Source organism: Heloderma suspectum, chromosome 6, assembly GCF_057233095.1.
Source record: "Heloderma suspectum isolate Gila_16-S chromosome 6, 16-S_ref, whole genome shotgun sequence".
Taxonomy (NCBI): domain Eukaryota; kingdom Metazoa; phylum Chordata; class Lepidosauria; order Squamata; family Helodermatidae; genus Heloderma; species Heloderma suspectum.
In genome coordinates, this window is record NC_139463.1 from 76954862 (window position 1) to 76971772 (window position 16911).

The window sequence follows — 16911 nt, forward strand, 5'->3', positions numbered from 1 at the left end:
GTGCTCAAGGGGACATATGTGTTAAGTTGGAAGCCTGCAGTCAGGGCCACTGTCTTGTGCCGGACCTATAACTAGTCAATATATGTTGGCAGAAGGTAGTGAGGAAGCAGCTTGGACTTGTGTGGGTCTCTTCCTTAACTTTGCTCTGTTCTCTTACAGCCGATGGACATCGGTGATGGCTTTGGCGTAGGTAAGCAACATTAAAGGAAAAGCAAGGGTGTCCAGTGGGAGTTCAGAGTGAGGCTGGGTAAACTGCATTTAGGTGGTCCTGTTGTTTGTTAATGACTTGAGAGAAGGAGGATTAGTTTTGGGCATGGATCACGACAGATTTGTAAAAAAAAAAAATTCAATGGAGGCCAATGGGGGCGACTGTCATCTTCTTGACACTTATTTCCTTTTGCTATAACAGAAGGATCATACTCTGGTGAAGTATCTGGAATGAAGAGGTAAGGTTTATTCTCTTCCAATACTACGATGTCTTCCTAAGGTGCTTGGGGCTATTCTGCGGTAATTCTGTACATCTTGCATACTGTGACATTCAGACTCATGTTCTGTATTCCCTATGTGTGGTTTCTGGTGCGTGGCACAGAATTGACTGTCCTAAGAATGTGTGTGCTCCAAAGGAAAATGAACTTCGAATATAGAGGATGTGTCTTAACTCAGGGCAAGGTTTTGAGGACTTTGAGCAGGTTGTGAAAAATGGTATTTGATCTGTTGGGGTTGTTTTGTACCCCAGAGGCAAATCTCTAGCTATGAAGTCTGTGGCTGTCCCTAAGAAAATACAGAGAATGTCAGTGACCAAGAATGCAAGCCATCTACAGAGATGGATATCAAGGCCACCTTCTACACATGCTCATGAATGACTGCAGACACATATCTTCCTTTTCTCTTTTAACCAAAAGCCTTCCTTCCTGCTGCAACATTCCCTTTAGGTTTTTTAGCTGCTTTGAATACCTTGTGCAGAACAGTGGGGTGATTTATCTAAACTATAGAAATACTTGCTACCTTTGGCAGTAGGTGGGAGAGATGGCCGTTGAGAATCTTAACAGGCAGTGTTATGGAGCTAAGCAGAGTAAACTTTTTTCTGTCTTGAAGCAAAATTCTTTGTGAAGGGAAGAAAGTAAACTAGGAGTCTTTGAGATAAGGTCTGAATAACTTTGTTTTGGCATTAAAACAGAACTAGCAGATACTTTGTTTGCAAGAGGTAATGGGTGTTAAGAATGGATGTGTTGCTGCACTGGGACTAGAAATGAAGGCTTCCTTGCATTCATCTGTTGCTTTCGAAAGCAGAATTCTGCGGGAAAGCTAGTCTCACACTGGGTGCTCTTTATGTCTGGTCATGTGAAGGCATATTTTCAAATAAAAGAGTTGGACTAGGAGGGTGATCTATGTTCATATTGAACCTATAAAATTGGTTCAGCCTCAGATACAGTAACAGTTAAATGGAGTTGTATTTCAAGCAGTTCTTTGAAAGTAGTTTATAGGAGACTGTGTAAAAGAACAGCGCTTAGTTGTGTTACTGGGTAGTATCATTCACCAGGCTTCTGTCCCAGACACTACAAACTTCAAGATCCCCTGTAATCTCTGAGCCTTAAGTGGACATCACTTTCCATTTTAAACTAAGAGGGCTAGCAAATTAATAACTTGGAACTTATTGTCTGCACTGCATAGTGAGGCCCACAATTTCCAATTCCTGATGTAGTAGCAGCTCTAGTTTTTCACCTAATCCTGTCTCTATATATACTTCAGGCCCCGTGGCCAAGATGGAGAGTCTGGTCTTGTGCGCAAAGTGCCCCGTGTCAGTCTGGAGCGGCTGGATGTGGACCTGACATCTGACAACCAGCCACCTGTCTTCAAAGTATTTCCAGGCAATTCCCGTGAAGATTACAATCTCATTGTGATTGAACAGGGGGGGCAACAAGCTGCTGCTGCCGCCCAGCAGGCAGGACTACCAATTGCAGGCACTGCGGTGAAGGTCAGCATTGCCCTTATTGGATTTGCCTAGATCTGGATGGGGAGGTGGAGGCTGTTAGCTGCATGTAGCAATCCTGGTCCCTTGATAAACTATTTAAAATTGAGGCCTAGAGAGTTCCATATGCAAGATAAAGACCTGGGCTTCTACTGAGTCGAACTAGTGGCTTGTCAAGCCCAGCAATGCTGAACGATATTGAAACTTTGTGCCTGAGCAAGAGATTGAAGTGTTCCTTGAGAAACTTGAGCTGGAGCAGAATACCTAGTGGAAATTGATCTTTCTTCCCTCCACGCTGCTTTCCAGCCATAGGTGGTAATATCCCAAATATGGGGTGTAACAATCTACTGGACTTCAGTCACACAGTCTGTTATAGTTGAAAGGTATGGGGAACTACTTAGAGCAAGGGTAGGCAGATTGTCTTGCTCCCATCAGCTCTAGCTGACAGAGCCAGTGGCAAAGAATTATGGGAGTTGTAGGTCAAAACAACTGGAGGGTCACAAGTTGCCTACCCCTGCCTTAGATTATCATAGTTGTCCAGAAAGAATGGCCTAGTTCCTTGAGCCTTTCACTGGGCCATGGGGAGGTTGGATAACAGGAGGCAATACTAACTGGGCTATCCTGCAGTTACAAGGAGGATACCTGCCCACTGTACTTGGAGCTGACCAAGGAAAAGACGTATACCATATTTTTTTAGTAGAAGAGTGTGCCTCCCAATCTTAATCAAGGCGGAAAATCTTGTGCCCCAGTATCAAGTTTGGGCAATGCCAGTCTAGCACAGTATTGTCAGTGGGGATTTTATCTTGACTGTCCAGAGTCTGTTCTGCCTCAGATAGTCATTTGTAGGAAAAAGTGTAAAATGACCGAACATGAGAACGCTGTAGGGAGAGTTTAATAATAAAAATAAAATGCCTGTTTCATGCCAGCTGGACTGTGGATGCTATAGGACATTTATTTTTGGCTGTATTTAATGGATATGACTGGAGACACACAGGCCCTGCTACTGATGAGTTTTACAAATCCCATCCTGCAGGAAAGAACCTGGTCTGTGGTTTGTCACCTGCTCTCTGAATTGTATAGTACAGCTGCTGAACCAAGAACACAATCACAGCGGGTTGCATTCTGCAGCTTTTACTAACAGAATGCACTGCAGCACATTAATGCATGATAAATGTAAAGAAAAGGTACCATGGTACTTCTTAACAAAAGTATAGTGCATGAGATGAAAATAAGGCATACAAATGTACAGAAATCAGTTGTAGCAGAACCTCATGCCCTCCTGGGCTCCCAGTCTGACCCTTACCACCTGTCCCCTGGTCTTACCACCTTTGACTTAACCCCCCAGCATTTGGTGGCTTCCTGGCACAGCGCCCCCCCCCCCCCCCCCCCGGTTGGAATGCACCTCGTAGTGCTTCATGACTAGCAGTAAGGACTTTAAGCTAAAATAGGCACTTTTGGCCATGACCCTTTTACCTTCAGCCCCACCCTCCGTTAGCATGTAGCCTCAGAGCTTCTACAGAATGGAATTCAGCCCTTGGGCTGAAAGGGGTTCAACACCCTTGAGTTACAGGATACTGCTAGCAGTGGTGTCCCCTTCCCAAGAGCATCCCCACCCTACTTCTTTCATTCCTTTATATATCCTTACCCAAGTGCCAAATTTGTTTCAATTATTGATGGATTCTGTCTATCCATTCCTCCCCCTACGTCAATTGTTTTCTCCCTATCTTCCAGTAACCATTGTCCTTTACCCCACTGCTCCCTGTGCTTTTACTATGTTTTTTGTGCTTTTTGCTCTGTCCACAGGATTGACATATCCCCATGTTAGGCTACCTGTCTAAATTCATAACTTTCTTGCTAGATGCATGCCAGCTTGATGTATGGTTATGCTAACCCAACCCTCTAGTGCTATCTTTCTGCAGACCTTTATTTGCAGGCCTTCACAATCTATAACCTCTGCCCTACATGTTTATCCTAACACTAACACTGTGCTACCAGTATATGGTTAATATATGTGTGTGTGTGTATGAACTAGATATGCGTTTTGTACTCCTACAATCCCAAGAATGCAATTTAGCTTACCGGTTGCAGTAATGAATGCGCCCCTGCTACTTTCCTTTGCATTGCTTTCTCTTCCCGTTTTCCAGTTTTGCATCTGGTCTGACTCTTCATCTGTCATCCTTCCTTCAGGAGGAGCAGATGGAGGCGGCTATCGAACACCCAGCCTCTGCTGCAGATGCTAAAGACACCAAGCCAGTTCTCCTGCCCCAGGATGCTCTTCTTCCGGAAGGCTCCTCAGCCCCCCGGCTCATCTCCCCCAGTGGCAGCACCAGCTCTGCTATGGAAATGCAGTCTGTTCACAGCCATGATGGCACAGCCAATGGGGAGGAAGCTGCTTGCTGCAGGATATGCCTGAAAGCTGGTGCTGTAGTCATGTGTGATGGCTGCAAGAAGTGCTACCACCTGGATTGCCACCTGCCTGCCCTTCAGGAAATCCCTGGGTACGGGCTCCCCACTTTCTCGGCTTTGTCTCCTACATCCTACATGCCTCCCACCAGCTCTGGAAAGGAAGGCAAGGTTTGCGAGTCTGGGATGGGGGTGGTAGCACGAGCAGCAAGCCTTACTTAAGATCCAGTATTGCCATCCTTTTTGCACGGCTGCAAGCAGAAATGATTTCCTTTTCCATCTCCCTTTGCCAAGCTTCTGCAAATCTGCTTTCTTGCTGGGGAAAGTGTTCTTGCTTGGTACAATTTCCAGTCACTCTTTCACCTCTCCCAAGTCAGGTGAGGGGGTTTCTCAAACCAGCAAAGTGCACTTGCAAGCATATCATGAAATCATTCTTCCCTGAGGTCTCTGGCATCGTTGGCAGGGGGAAGTGGGGTTAGTGGTGGCCATGAATTATGACTTGCCTAGTAAGTTAAGCCAGAACTAGTTGCTCCCCTGCCCTAAGCTACTCCTTGAAAGGTGATAACATGTGGATGGGCCCTGTATCCTTGTTATGGCTATGTTCAGTATATTTCAGAGTAAGCGTTGTTAAATAGCATCAAACTGCTCTCCATTTAGAGAATTTTCCAAAAACTTGAAGGTGTAAAGATTGATAGTATTTCATGCTGTCATCCTTGGAAAACCATCAAATGACTTCACATATACTTCACATATACATTACTTGTTGTATCCAGGACATGCAGTTAATGAAGACCTGAATACGTTACAGAAGGTCTTTGGATGGTAGACTTTTACAGATGGTAGATGTGGCAGCCTCTGAGTAGCTCTGCTCACTTTACTGTGCAGATCTACAGCTAACCAGTTAAAAGGAAATAAATACCTAACAAATATCCCAATTCTCTTGTCACTTGTGTTTGCAGGCTTGTGTGGGTAGGCTTTCTCCTTGGCTTTCAGTCAAGGTAGTGGTGGTGGGGTGCTCTTCACTATAGGGCAGAGAGCATGCATTCACTCACATCTGTCTCTCAATTGACCCTGCAGCCAGGAATGGAAGTGTCTACTGTGTGACGAGCCAGTGACAGCCATTGAAGCGGACGGAACAGACTTGACTCCTATCTTCATAGATGGGGAGCCAAAGACACTCTCAGATGCTGACCAGAAGGTTAGTTTGTCCTGTTCTAGAGGAGAGAGCCACAGCTTGCTCTGGCTGACAGGGGTGAGTGGGTGGGCAGCTGGTATAAGCTGAGGTGACAAGGATGTTTGAGACTTTGATCCTAGGTAGAGTGTGATGGGTGAATGATCTGAGGGCTTAGGCGGGGCCCACCCTTCCATGAGGCAGAGTGAGGTGATTGCCTAAAACAGCAGATTTTGGGTGCCATGAAAGGACACCAAATTGTTGTATTGTTACTGCCAGAGATGGAGATGTGCTTGTGGGATTTCCTACCTCATGTGCCGAAATAACTTGCCTGGCTGTGGGAGTTATGCACCTTGACTTGGGTGTGGGGTGGGAGTGGGGATTTACTGCTTTGCCTCAGGCAGCCAAATGTCTTGGGACAGCGTTGGGCTCAGGAGTGAGTTATAGTACATCTCTGGCTGTTTTCATCCTTGCAGCAACCTGAGGCAGATGGGACTAAGTGGGATTTGCCCAGGACAGAGTGAGCTTTAGTTGGCAGACTGCGGATTTGACTGTATGCTTTCCACATATCCACTGGCTCAGCAATGCACATGCCTGCCTTAGCTGGTGTACAGTAATTTCTGGCTCTCAAAAGCATGGGATGGGAAGCATAGGGTGGAAGGAAAAATTGGGGTGGACTTTGTGGTGGGAATGGTGGAGCAGTCTGGATTTAGCTCTGGTGTTGAAATCATGTTCCTAGGCTACATCCTGGCATAGTGTATGCAGCCTTGTGTGTGGGTGGGGCAAAGAATCCAGAACATGCCTGGCTTCTCGGATATCACTTCAAAGAACTGATAAAACCAGGAGTGAGGAGTGGCTTCTAGTTGAGAGACACTGGACCTCAGGGTTTTATATTCTTGGGAAGGAGGTGGAGGCAGTGCTTAATTTCTAAATAGATTGGCTGGAGCTCAGGCCTCTCTGACAGTCATGCCATATCCTTTGTGTGTAGAGAGGAGGGTAGTTAGTTAATCAGTAGTGACTAAAATGAAAGTTTCCTTGTCTTCCGCGACTCGGTATTGTAAATATTCTAGAGCTTAATCCTGGTGAGCCCTAGCACAGCTGAAGCCTTCTGCAGGACACTCCTTGCATGGCTTGGGCTCTGTTATGCACATACCTTGTTGAGAAAAGGTCAGAATAAGTTGCTGACCAGTGAGAACATGGGGCTAAAGGAAAATATCGCATGCATCTTCTGGATAGGAGGAATTCTGTAGCGTTGGCATTAATAGAATGAGGTGGACATGTAAGAGATTTCTGGTAGCTGTGTGCTGTTGGGATAGACAAACCTGTCTTATATCTGGTCCACGTCACTTACATATTCACGCATAATTCCATTCCTTTTCTGTATCGATCATATTCTTTTAAAAAATCCCCTCAAAAGACCCATCTAAATCAATTCTGGTATGTTGGCCGCAACAGATTATTTCATATTTAAATGCTTTAAACTGTTGCATGTTTAAACTGCCTAGAATTAAGCTGCATCTTTTGGAGAAGTGTGAAATCTAAGGTGGATAGCTAATTTCCCATTCACACTAATCCAAGAGGTGTGGCTCAAATAGTTTCATATAAGCATATGCACAATTTAATTTCTTAAGTGGGACAGGCAACCCAAAGAGATGAGTAAGGGCTGAATTTTAAATATTGACGTGGTGCACATGTAATGGCAAACCATGGTTTAATTAACCATGGTTTGAGTTGTGGGTTGTCTTAAGGGTGAACCCAGAGCTGTTGGTTAACTATGGGTTGTTAACCATGAACAACCCACAAAGAGACTCCATGGACCTGGTTTGCATGTAACGACAACCCATCAGTTTAAAAACCAATCTGTTGTTGGGGATGACTAAGCGCACTGCCTGCAGTGTGCAATACCCTTCCTCTTTAGCATACAACCAATGATCAGCTTTGTAGGTTGTGCAGCATTACTTGCGAACCCGTGGTTTGTTGGGTTAACTACAAAGTTGTGTAGTCCCTAACTACCCAGTGGTCCCGGTTCACATGTCATGCTACAACCTATGAATGAGCTGATCATGGGGTTGCTGTAAAGCAGAAGAGGCGGATGTGCTGTGGGCAGTGTGCCTGCTTGTGCATGATTCCCCATCAGGTTTTTAAACTGATGGGTTGTTACTTGCGAATAGCCCTGTTTGTTGTTGGGTTGTGAGCTCTGTTCTTTAAACCATGGGTTGTCGTTACAAGTGAGCTCAGAATTGTGGGTCATTCATCGATTGTTTCGCCAGGCTACAGAGGCAGCAGGCAAGAGTGGTAAAAAAAATAACAGCCTCTTTACATGCCAGTGCTGCAGAAGCAGTTGGGAGATAGGGAGGTAGAAGGTGAAGGAGGAGGGAAACAAACAACCCAAGGTCTGAGAAAACAAACCATGGTTTGTTTGATCATCTGACAGACAAACCCAGGGTAGGGCAACAAACCATGGTTTATCTAAATAAACAGACCATGGTTTATTTAGCATTATGTGTGAACCAGGCCATTGATTAGAACTTGGCTAAAACGTTGGCTGGCAGTAGTCTTGTGCTTGAGGTGATGGAGCCTCCAATTCTGGTTGACCTGCTGTGAACATTGCAACTGCAATTCTGTCAGAACGTGTCAGTGGAAGAAACCTTATCTAGGGTGGGGGAGGAGGCAGGAGTTGTAGTGAATCTGGCTAAGAGATGAGTTGGTTAAAGGAAGAGAGGAGAAGTAGCTGGCTGAAAACTGGAATTGATGAAGGACTAGGTGGTGGACACATGAAGTTGAACGAAGTAGGACTGGGCCAAAGCCCTACATAGGGCTCTGATATGAAGAGGATGGTGCACTACTGTCAGGAAGGAGGAAGTGGATAGGCGGGAACCAGTGAGCCAAGGCCAGCATAGGGCTCACTAGACTGAGTATGTGAGTTTCATAGAAGAGGGATTCTTCCCATTGCATCTGTTCTCACTACTGCAGCATTTTAACCTAATAATCCTAAGGGAGGCAATTTGGGTGAGGACTAGAATGAACTAGCTAATACCTTGGTTGAAATTTGTAATGTTTGGATATCAATAGGAGTTCTGCCTGTTAAAAGTTTTTTCCTTCCTCCTGTGATAGTCTTAACAATGGAGTAATAGTATGTTGGGTTTTGATTTGGGAAACCTTGGTTCTAGTTTTGCTCAAGTATGATGCTCTCAAAATCCTACAAGTCACTTCTTCTCTAAGATGGATATCACAGGCAAGTATGTTGCTTCGACTGAATGCAAACGGCCTGCTAGCCAAGATATTGAAACTTCACTGCAGTAGTCTGTGATGTTTTACATGTGAAAGTCCTCACTTAATGTTGCAGTTATTAAATGAAACACTTGTGTGAGCTCACAAAGCGCTGAAATGGTGATACTTGCCAATAAACCTGCTTTTTCATGTAGACCTGCTTCACATATTTTATAACATGGTCAGGGTCTATCATTTGGATTTAGATTGTGCAAACCAAAATGAAAAGCTGGTAATCTTACCTGTTTGGAATGTAACTTGAGAACCCCCCATTTAATGGTATGGGCAGATCTTTCCTCACTAATCTAGTTTTCCATTTTGCCTCCTACAGAGATGTGAACGAGTTCTCCTGGAGTTATTGTGTTCTGAACCATGCAGGCCTCTTCACCGACTCTCCAATGCCACAGTGAGTTTGTTTCATGAGATAGAAGGAGGATTTTGAACATCTTGGGTCCCATCAATGCTAACTTAGTTGTAAAAATTAATAGGGTTCTGGCAAGTGTTCTTTTTCCTCTTCCTTTGTCTCCCCTCCACCCACGAAATGCCAGCAGTTGTTATTGTTATGAACATAGTTTGGGTTTTTTATCATCCTACACCATTCTGATCCTTTCATTCTGTCAGTCCCCACCTGTTCTTCCAGAACGATTCACACAACAATAAGAAACTTGTTTTCAAATTACCACTTTCAGGATTGCAAGGAAAGTTTTTCTAAACATGCATACAGTCGGCCTACCCTTGTGACAACTTGAGAGGAGCTGTACCATTTTCACGAGATAAGCTTGGTTTTTATTATCACCTTTATCTTCCAGGAGGGGCAGAACACAATTGACTTGACCTTGATCAGAGCCAAGCTGCAGCGGAAGCTCTCCCCTCCCTATGGCTCTCCCGACGAGTTTGCAGATGATGTCTGGAAGATGTTCAGGCAGTTTAACAAGCTGACAGAGGTGAGGCTATGTCAGGTTAGGGTGAGCAGGTAAAGGGTATGTATGCCTGTGTGGGGATAAATGGAGCCCATAGGCTGACAACATTGAAGGGGGATCTGAATCTGTTGGAAGGGGTCTCATATCAGATATTTTAGGCAACACCACAGTTAACTTATCCTGGGCCAAGTCTGCCACAATTTCTTCTGTGAATAATGTGAACTAGGAAAACGCTGCCTGCCGTTCTTGTGCTGTGCTTGGCTGTTGTGTCATTTGGGCAATATTCCAGTTGTCTTGCTCTCTGGATGTTCACCACTTTCTCACATCACTTTTGCTCCTTAGGACAAAGAGGATGTCCAGTCCATCATTGCTCTACAGCGCTTCTTTGAGGCCAAGCTGAACGCTGCATTTGGCGACCGGAAGTTTTCAGCCCTCCGTGAACCCATCAATGTGGATGAGCCACAGAAAGAAAGTACCCTTCCTCCCCGTGGCTCCCCAGTCACTGATCCGGGTGAGGCCACTTCTTCTAAGCCTGATGGGAGTGGTGGGGATGAGGGGACGGCAGCTTAAAAAAAGCCACCTCCTATTAAACGGACCAGCATTCCACGGAGGAGAGGAAATGGGGGAGCCACCATCTTGAAGCTGCCCTCGCCTGTCCCTGCCCTCCACTCTTCTGGTCCTCCTTTGTTCCCTTCTGCACCTCTCTGCCTTTTTTTGGAGAGTTATTGTAGAATTTGACTGCTTAGATAATGGTTATAAATGGTCTGAACTGTTCTTTTTTCTTTACTTTTTTTTTTTTTGCTTGACAAATTTTATGCCCTTGTTCTGACAGAAACTTTGTGTTTTTTTGTATTGAAATGAAATGGAAATTAATAAATGGAGGAAATCCAGAATCCTATACCTTGCTCTCCTCTTGGACTCCTTTCTTCCTCCTGGTGGGAACAAATAGTTCCCTTTTTTTTAATCCCACCATCACCCCACCAAGGAGGAAGTTGTTGTGGCCCAGATGCAAATTGGATCTCCCAGTAATGAATTGCTGCCCCGTCAAATATACTTGACTGCTCTTGGTGGGTCTTCAGCAGATCCCAACTACATTGAGAGTCAAGGACACAGTCTCTCCTGTGCCTCGTTTGTCTTATGATAAGATGGATGGCAGCACTTCTTGGTATAGTGGGTTCTGAACTTATTCTTGGTCCTGGTGCCAACTTACCTGGACATCTGACAGATGCAACTGTGTTTGGGTCTCCATAACAGCTATTTTCTAAGGTGGTGGTTATTCTCTGAAAATTTTCCTGTGTCCAAACAAGGCTCTTTGCTTTTTGTTCAGTTTGTTCAAGAGGAGACACCTGTTTTCATAGGTCAAGGTAGCTGTAGGTTTTTAAATCCAGTTGTCTCTGCCGTGTAGCCGTACTTTCTGGCTGTACGTATCTTCAAATGCTTTCTGACCCAGTAGTTTATCCTCACTATCCCAAGAGCCGTTCTCATTGAAATGTGCTTTTTTTGCTTATGTATATTTTAGACTGCTTCTTTCATGTCCAAGAAATAAAAAATGTTTCCAACTTGCGTGTCTTGTCAGTTTGAAAGAAAAGTTGCCCTTTTGGGGCTGCCCTACCTGAAGAGTTCAGGGTGGGTTATAATATAGTAGAATTACCAACTCTTGTCCTGTAGGCATTAATACAGTCTATTTAAAGGTCTGCTGCCTGGCTCCCCAGTTGCTCCATCCTGCTATCCCAAGACATTTTTTCGGACAACGGGGAGGATGTAAGAGGGAGAATGGGGCACATGGAGTCATACCTAGGTCACTTGCATGCTCTTGGTACCACTGTGCTACTGAAGGTTTTGAATATGGACTGTCTTATTTTAAAAGTAGCCCATGAGATGTGTGCATGAAGGTGCTTCTGATCTGTTGTTCTATTCCATTTTGGAACCTGGAACACTTAACTCTGAGCACCTTTGTCTCAGCACAAGTTGGATTATACACATGAGCTGGATTGGGCTTGCAAGATATTTCAGTTCAATATGCAAATTATGTAATTTAGCTCTTCAGAAAGCTAAAATAATAAAATAGAATTAACACTAAAGTTACAATTATAAATACAGCAAAGTAACAAGATATTCCTTATGAAAACGTCATGGGGGGAAGACACTCCATTTAGTTCTGTGATGGTCAAAAACCTAGATCAGTGAAGGAATTGGCAGAAACATGGATGCCAGTCTCTTCTGGAAATTTCTAGAATCAGGATTTGGGAGCCAGGGTCTAGAAAGGAGTTGGCTACAGCTGGGCTTCTAAGCTAGGATCTGAGGAAGACTTGGGAGGAAGGTACAATGGATACAGGGCCCAAGCATTTGTGGGTGGGGGAATGCACTTTATAAGACTAGAAATCCAGGTGGGCTGGCCTAGGCTGCAACCCTATTACCTTAAGGGGAAATTGAAGCTAAGTTGTATATCATGCTCGATATTTATAGAAACTTCCTTGTATTTATGTACCTGTTGTCCAGACTCCAGATCTTGTGAGATTGCTGGAGCCAATCAGAATCAGTGCTAGAACAGAAGTAACATTCTAAACACTCAGTTGCTGGCCCCTTCTCTAGAATAGAGAAAATGTGTTTGCACAGTTAAACTAGGACTTAGTTTGAGAAAATCTGTGACGTGCTCTGGGACCGGTAAGCCAGAAGGAGGGACAAACCACAATAATGCTTCCAGCAGCAGTGGGAAGATTTACAGGCCCAAAGTGTGAGTAGACATAAACAAGTATCCTACGGATCTGAGAACTTTTCTTACGGTTGTTGCATATGACAGAGCCTCAAAGTATGGAGTATTCCCATTTATTTTATGGAATGAGATGTACAAAATCAGTTTTCAGTGAAGTGTGCGTAGTATTGAATTTCTGCTTACTGCCAGTGAGTTGCAGAAGCTGGACAATGTCAGTAAACTAGCACTGATCCCAAACTGCAGGCATTTACTATGGCACATACTGTGAATATGAACTTGCAAGAGAAATTGACTTGGGGGGAATTTGTGGGTTTTGAAATGAAAACAGCCAGAAAAATGAAGCTTAAAGTTGGCCTACTAGAATGACAACAAAATCAAAACATTGACAGAATAATATATTAGGACTAATAAAAACGAAGAAAATTAGTTGGCAAGCTTTCTGGTCTCTTTCAGGATGGATGTTAAAAAAAAAAATAGCAAAAGGAGTGTGTGTATGTACACATTAGGGCCTAATAGATAAGCGCTAGTGTGGGCAAAGATGTAATTTCAGAAAGGTATAAAACATAGTTTCTATTCTGAAATTATTTCATGACTCAATGATTGTGTATGATGGGATTGCAATATGTGTGTGGGAGAGGGCCTGTGTTACAAGTTTGTATAGGACCTAAAAAAAAAATACTTGGGCTCTTCCTCGGAAGGACACTGTTAGAGGAGATAAGAGTCTCAAATCTGTCAATAGAAGGGAACATCTACTGTCTTCACCTGCCTTGGAAAACTAGGTTCTATTTTTCTATTTTCACTCGCTATTTTTCCTCCATTGAGCTGAACAGCAACCAAAAAGGAGCAAAGGTTGATGAAGTAAAATGGATTTGAAATTGTTCTTGAAATCACAGCATACAAATAAATGGTAAAGGCATATTAAATAAGCAATAAAATGTGAGAATGAAGACATATCTTCCATTGCGATAGATAGACTAATGCAGGTAGATATTTCTATATAGGATGTACATATATTAAACGGCTACGGTATAACAAATTCCTATTAAACTTTTAACCCACAAATATCTCCTTTATTACCCATTATACTCCGTAGTATTGCTTGAACGTAACCACAATAAGAATTGTAGAACTAAACAATTTACAGTTCTCAATTTGGCATGGAGTTGGATCTTGGCAATTCTTTTGCCAAAGAGGAGTTCAAAAACAAGTCTAAAATGAGTCCCGAATACTGAAGATCAAGAAAAATAATACTAATGAAATTAAATTGGAAAAAGAAAATGAAAGGGAATAGGAAAGAGCTGGTTAATAAAAACTAGAATAAATGAATCTAATCAAAGCTGTGAGGAAAGGCATAACTTGCAAATGGACTTCTGTGTGGATATTTGGTCTGCTTTTACTGAAGTTTATGTGTAACCTATACTCCCCCCCCCTTTTTTTTTCTCTTTCTAGACTATTGTAATTCAAAACAGGTTTTTAGAATGTTACAGTTTTTTTCCCTTTTGGTTTTGTTATGTTCTTTGTTTTGTTTATTGAAATCCACAATAAAAAATTGGGGGAAAGCTGTGAGGAAAAACTTGTGGGAAACATCCATGGAAAACTCAGTGCAGGAAAAATGTTTCGGTAAAGCATCTGTCAGAATAAGCTAGTGTGGAAATTGCAAGCAACACTTGGGAAGAGAGTAACCTAGAAAATAAAAGCCTTCTCCATGATTCAGCAAAGATGGTTGGGGCTGTGGAACATTAAAAAAAAACAAAAAATGTATGGGAAAGTTGCAATTAGATATTTGAGTACTTCTGTATCGATCTTCATGCCCCCATTTTATATACACCCATACTCTCCTCTGGGTCAGGTCCTTTTTTCAGCCTAGCCTGCTTCATGTGGTCGGGAGGATAAAAGAAAGGCAGGGATAGACTTCTTGAGCTCCTTGGAAGAAGAAAGGGATGTAAATACATTTAGCTTTTGCTTATCCACCCTGTTGGATGTTTCCAGCCCAATAAAAAATTGGCTGTGTATTGGTTGCTACCCGAGTCCAGATGCTTTGTATAATTTTGTCTTTGTTTCATCTTTAATTGGGGAGGCTGATTCATATCGGGTAATCCAAGTGCCTGTTTGCTGAAGGGAAGAACCCACCTTATTTTCTCTGCACCTATGAGATGGTCTTTCTGGCTGAGCAAAAGCCTATTAATCATAGATCTGTTTTCCTCGCACTCAGCTCCAAAACAGAGAAGGCATTGATGGCTGTGTAAGAACAAAACTCTGGCTTAAAGCTTTTTCTCCATACTCTCCCATGGTGCAACCCTTTTTCCTCCATACACCTCGAGTCCAAATTGGGCCAGGCTTCACAGCCTCCAAAATTGCCTGGACTCATTTCTAGTTCTGAAGATGTGGCTGTTGAAGTGCAGACCATTCTGTAACTCCAGCTCCATAACTTGTGGGGTTCCCTCCTGCTTTTCTATCAGCCTTAGCCCAGCGTCCCGAACCTAATGCCCATGAGATGTGTTGGGACTACAGTACCCACCAGCATGGCAAATGGGAGTTGTAGCTCAACACATCTGGAAGGCACCAGGTTGGGGAAGGCTGCTTTATTACTAAGAAAACCAAGCAGTTGCTTCTTACGTGTTTATGCTGTGGTGTAAAACAGCAGTAGATACAAGTAGGAAGAGGGGCGGGGAGAAAAAAGTCTTTGCAGAGCAACATGTGCCAAGGGGGACGTTACTGGGAGCAGCTCTAATATGTTTCTGTATCAATACATAGGACATTTGCCAACGGCAGTGAGAATGACTGACTGGGAGCCAGGAGAGCCAGGTTCTAATCCCCACTTGGCCAAGGAAGCTCACTGGGTGACTTCAGGCCAGTCACAGACTCTCAGCCCAACCTACCTCACAAGGTTGTTGTGAGGATAAAATGGAGAGGAGGAGGATGTAAGCTGCCTTGGGTTCCTTGCAAGAGGAAAAAAGGCAGGATATAAATGCAATTAAAAAAATTAAAAAACGGCCAGTTATAACATGAAGAAAGGCTGCTAGGCTAAAGCTCATTAGTAAATTGACTTTTTAAAAAGTCATGTAGGCATCTTACACTATACTAGTGCTGCTCCTCAGCCACAGAAACCTCATTATCCCTTCATGGATTATAATGTTACCTCCAAGTACTGTGCTGTGTGCATTATTTTTTTTTTAATCCCAATTTGTGCCAACAAATGGAAGTCCGTGACATATAAATGTGCCAGACTTGTAGTTCGCAAGGTTTTGTTCCTCATGGGGATGGGGATAGGGATAAGGAGGTCTTTCACACTTGGTGACATTTCAGTGAATTTGGAAACCGCCTTTATCCCTTTCTTGGATACCGCAACAGGATGGGATTTAAAAAATGAGCTTTCTACTAAATATCCTCCAACATTAGAACGGCTACTTGCTCTTTTTAAAACATTGCGGCAGGAAAGAGGCATTTTCTTAAATTCCGATTGGAAATGGCCATCTTGCTGTACCAAACTGTTAAAACTGGCTGGGAATTATGGGAATTGCAGTTCAACACATCTGGAAGGCACCATACGGGGGAGGGAGGCTGGGAGAGAGCACCGATTTAAGGCGGCTAGGCACACTACAACAACAAAGGCACACTAATGCCCTGCAGAAGTTTTGGGCTACCAGTTCCCATAATGCCTGACGTTGGCCATGCTGGCTGTTTCTGAAGGAAAGTGTGGTCCAAAACATCTGCAGAGCACCGCCTGCCTACCCTGAAAGACATGTGCATATGGAGTGAACCGATAGTTTGAGGGAAATTGATTCTGAAAAGCAGCGAAAGATGCTGAGAGGGGCGCTATGTTTCCCAGTGGGGGCTGGTGGCTCCGATTTTGGTGGGAATATGCGTCCATTCTGGGTTTCAGCCAGAATTCTAACGGAGCTATGCAAGGTGCTGAATCCATGGGGTGGGGTAGGGCTCAGCACTTTAGATAGCTCCTCGAGTTCTGGGTGGCTCTGACTGAAACCCAGAATAGCTTCACAGCCCCACCAGAATCGGAGCCACCAGCCTGCACTGGTGATTCTGTTGCAGAAGAAAAAAGGCTTGCGCTGCCTTAAGGATGCACTGCCAGTCTTTAACAGCACAGTTCCAAGTTCCATGCAGGTTTACTCTCAAGTAAAGCCGATGGATTTCAGTGGGATTTACTCCCGATTAAGCGTGCATTGCACGGCAGCACAAAGGCGGAGCTGGCGGACAAGCGCAGCGTGAGCGCAGTAGATGCAAAGAGGTAGGCGAGGAAGAGAGTTTCCTGCAAACCCTCACTTCCGCTTCCTATGTGGATACGCCCGTATGCGGGGCAGGAGCATAGCGCAGAGTGTGTGTGTGCGCGGAGTCGCTGTCCCCCCACATTTTTACGGCATGACAGGAGGAAATGTGTTGAAGTGAACCTTCGATCGCGTCTCATTTCTTCGCACGGGCTGCCCCGCCAGTGGTCGCCTTCCGTCGG

The 16911-nt window shown here is 44.0% G+C and overlaps 1 protein-coding gene across 2 annotated transcripts in view; it reads left to right on the forward strand.

Moving 5' to 3' along the window:
* The window catches only part of TRIM28 (tripartite motif containing 28), a 30242-nt gene extending 18946 nt beyond the window's left edge, over positions 1 to 11296 (forward strand). For both annotated transcript variants that reach the window (XM_084805085.1, XM_084805086.1), the window contains 8 exons: positions 160 to 190; positions 410 to 446; positions 1750 to 1975; positions 4157 to 4467; positions 5450 to 5570; positions 9145 to 9219; positions 9623 to 9757; positions 10076 to 11296. In XM_084805085.1, coding sequence (XP_084661211.1) covers positions 160 to 190; positions 410 to 446; positions 1750 to 1975; positions 4157 to 4467; positions 5450 to 5570; positions 9145 to 9219; positions 9623 to 9757; positions 10076 to 10303 — 1164 coding nt within the window. In that variant the 3' untranslated portion in view covers positions 10304 to 11296. The remainder of the gene's footprint in view (positions 1 to 159; positions 191 to 409; positions 447 to 1749; positions 1976 to 4156; positions 4468 to 5449; positions 5571 to 9144; positions 9220 to 9622; positions 9758 to 10075) is intronic.
* The last annotated feature ends 5615 nt before the right edge of the window (positions 11297 to 16911 follow it).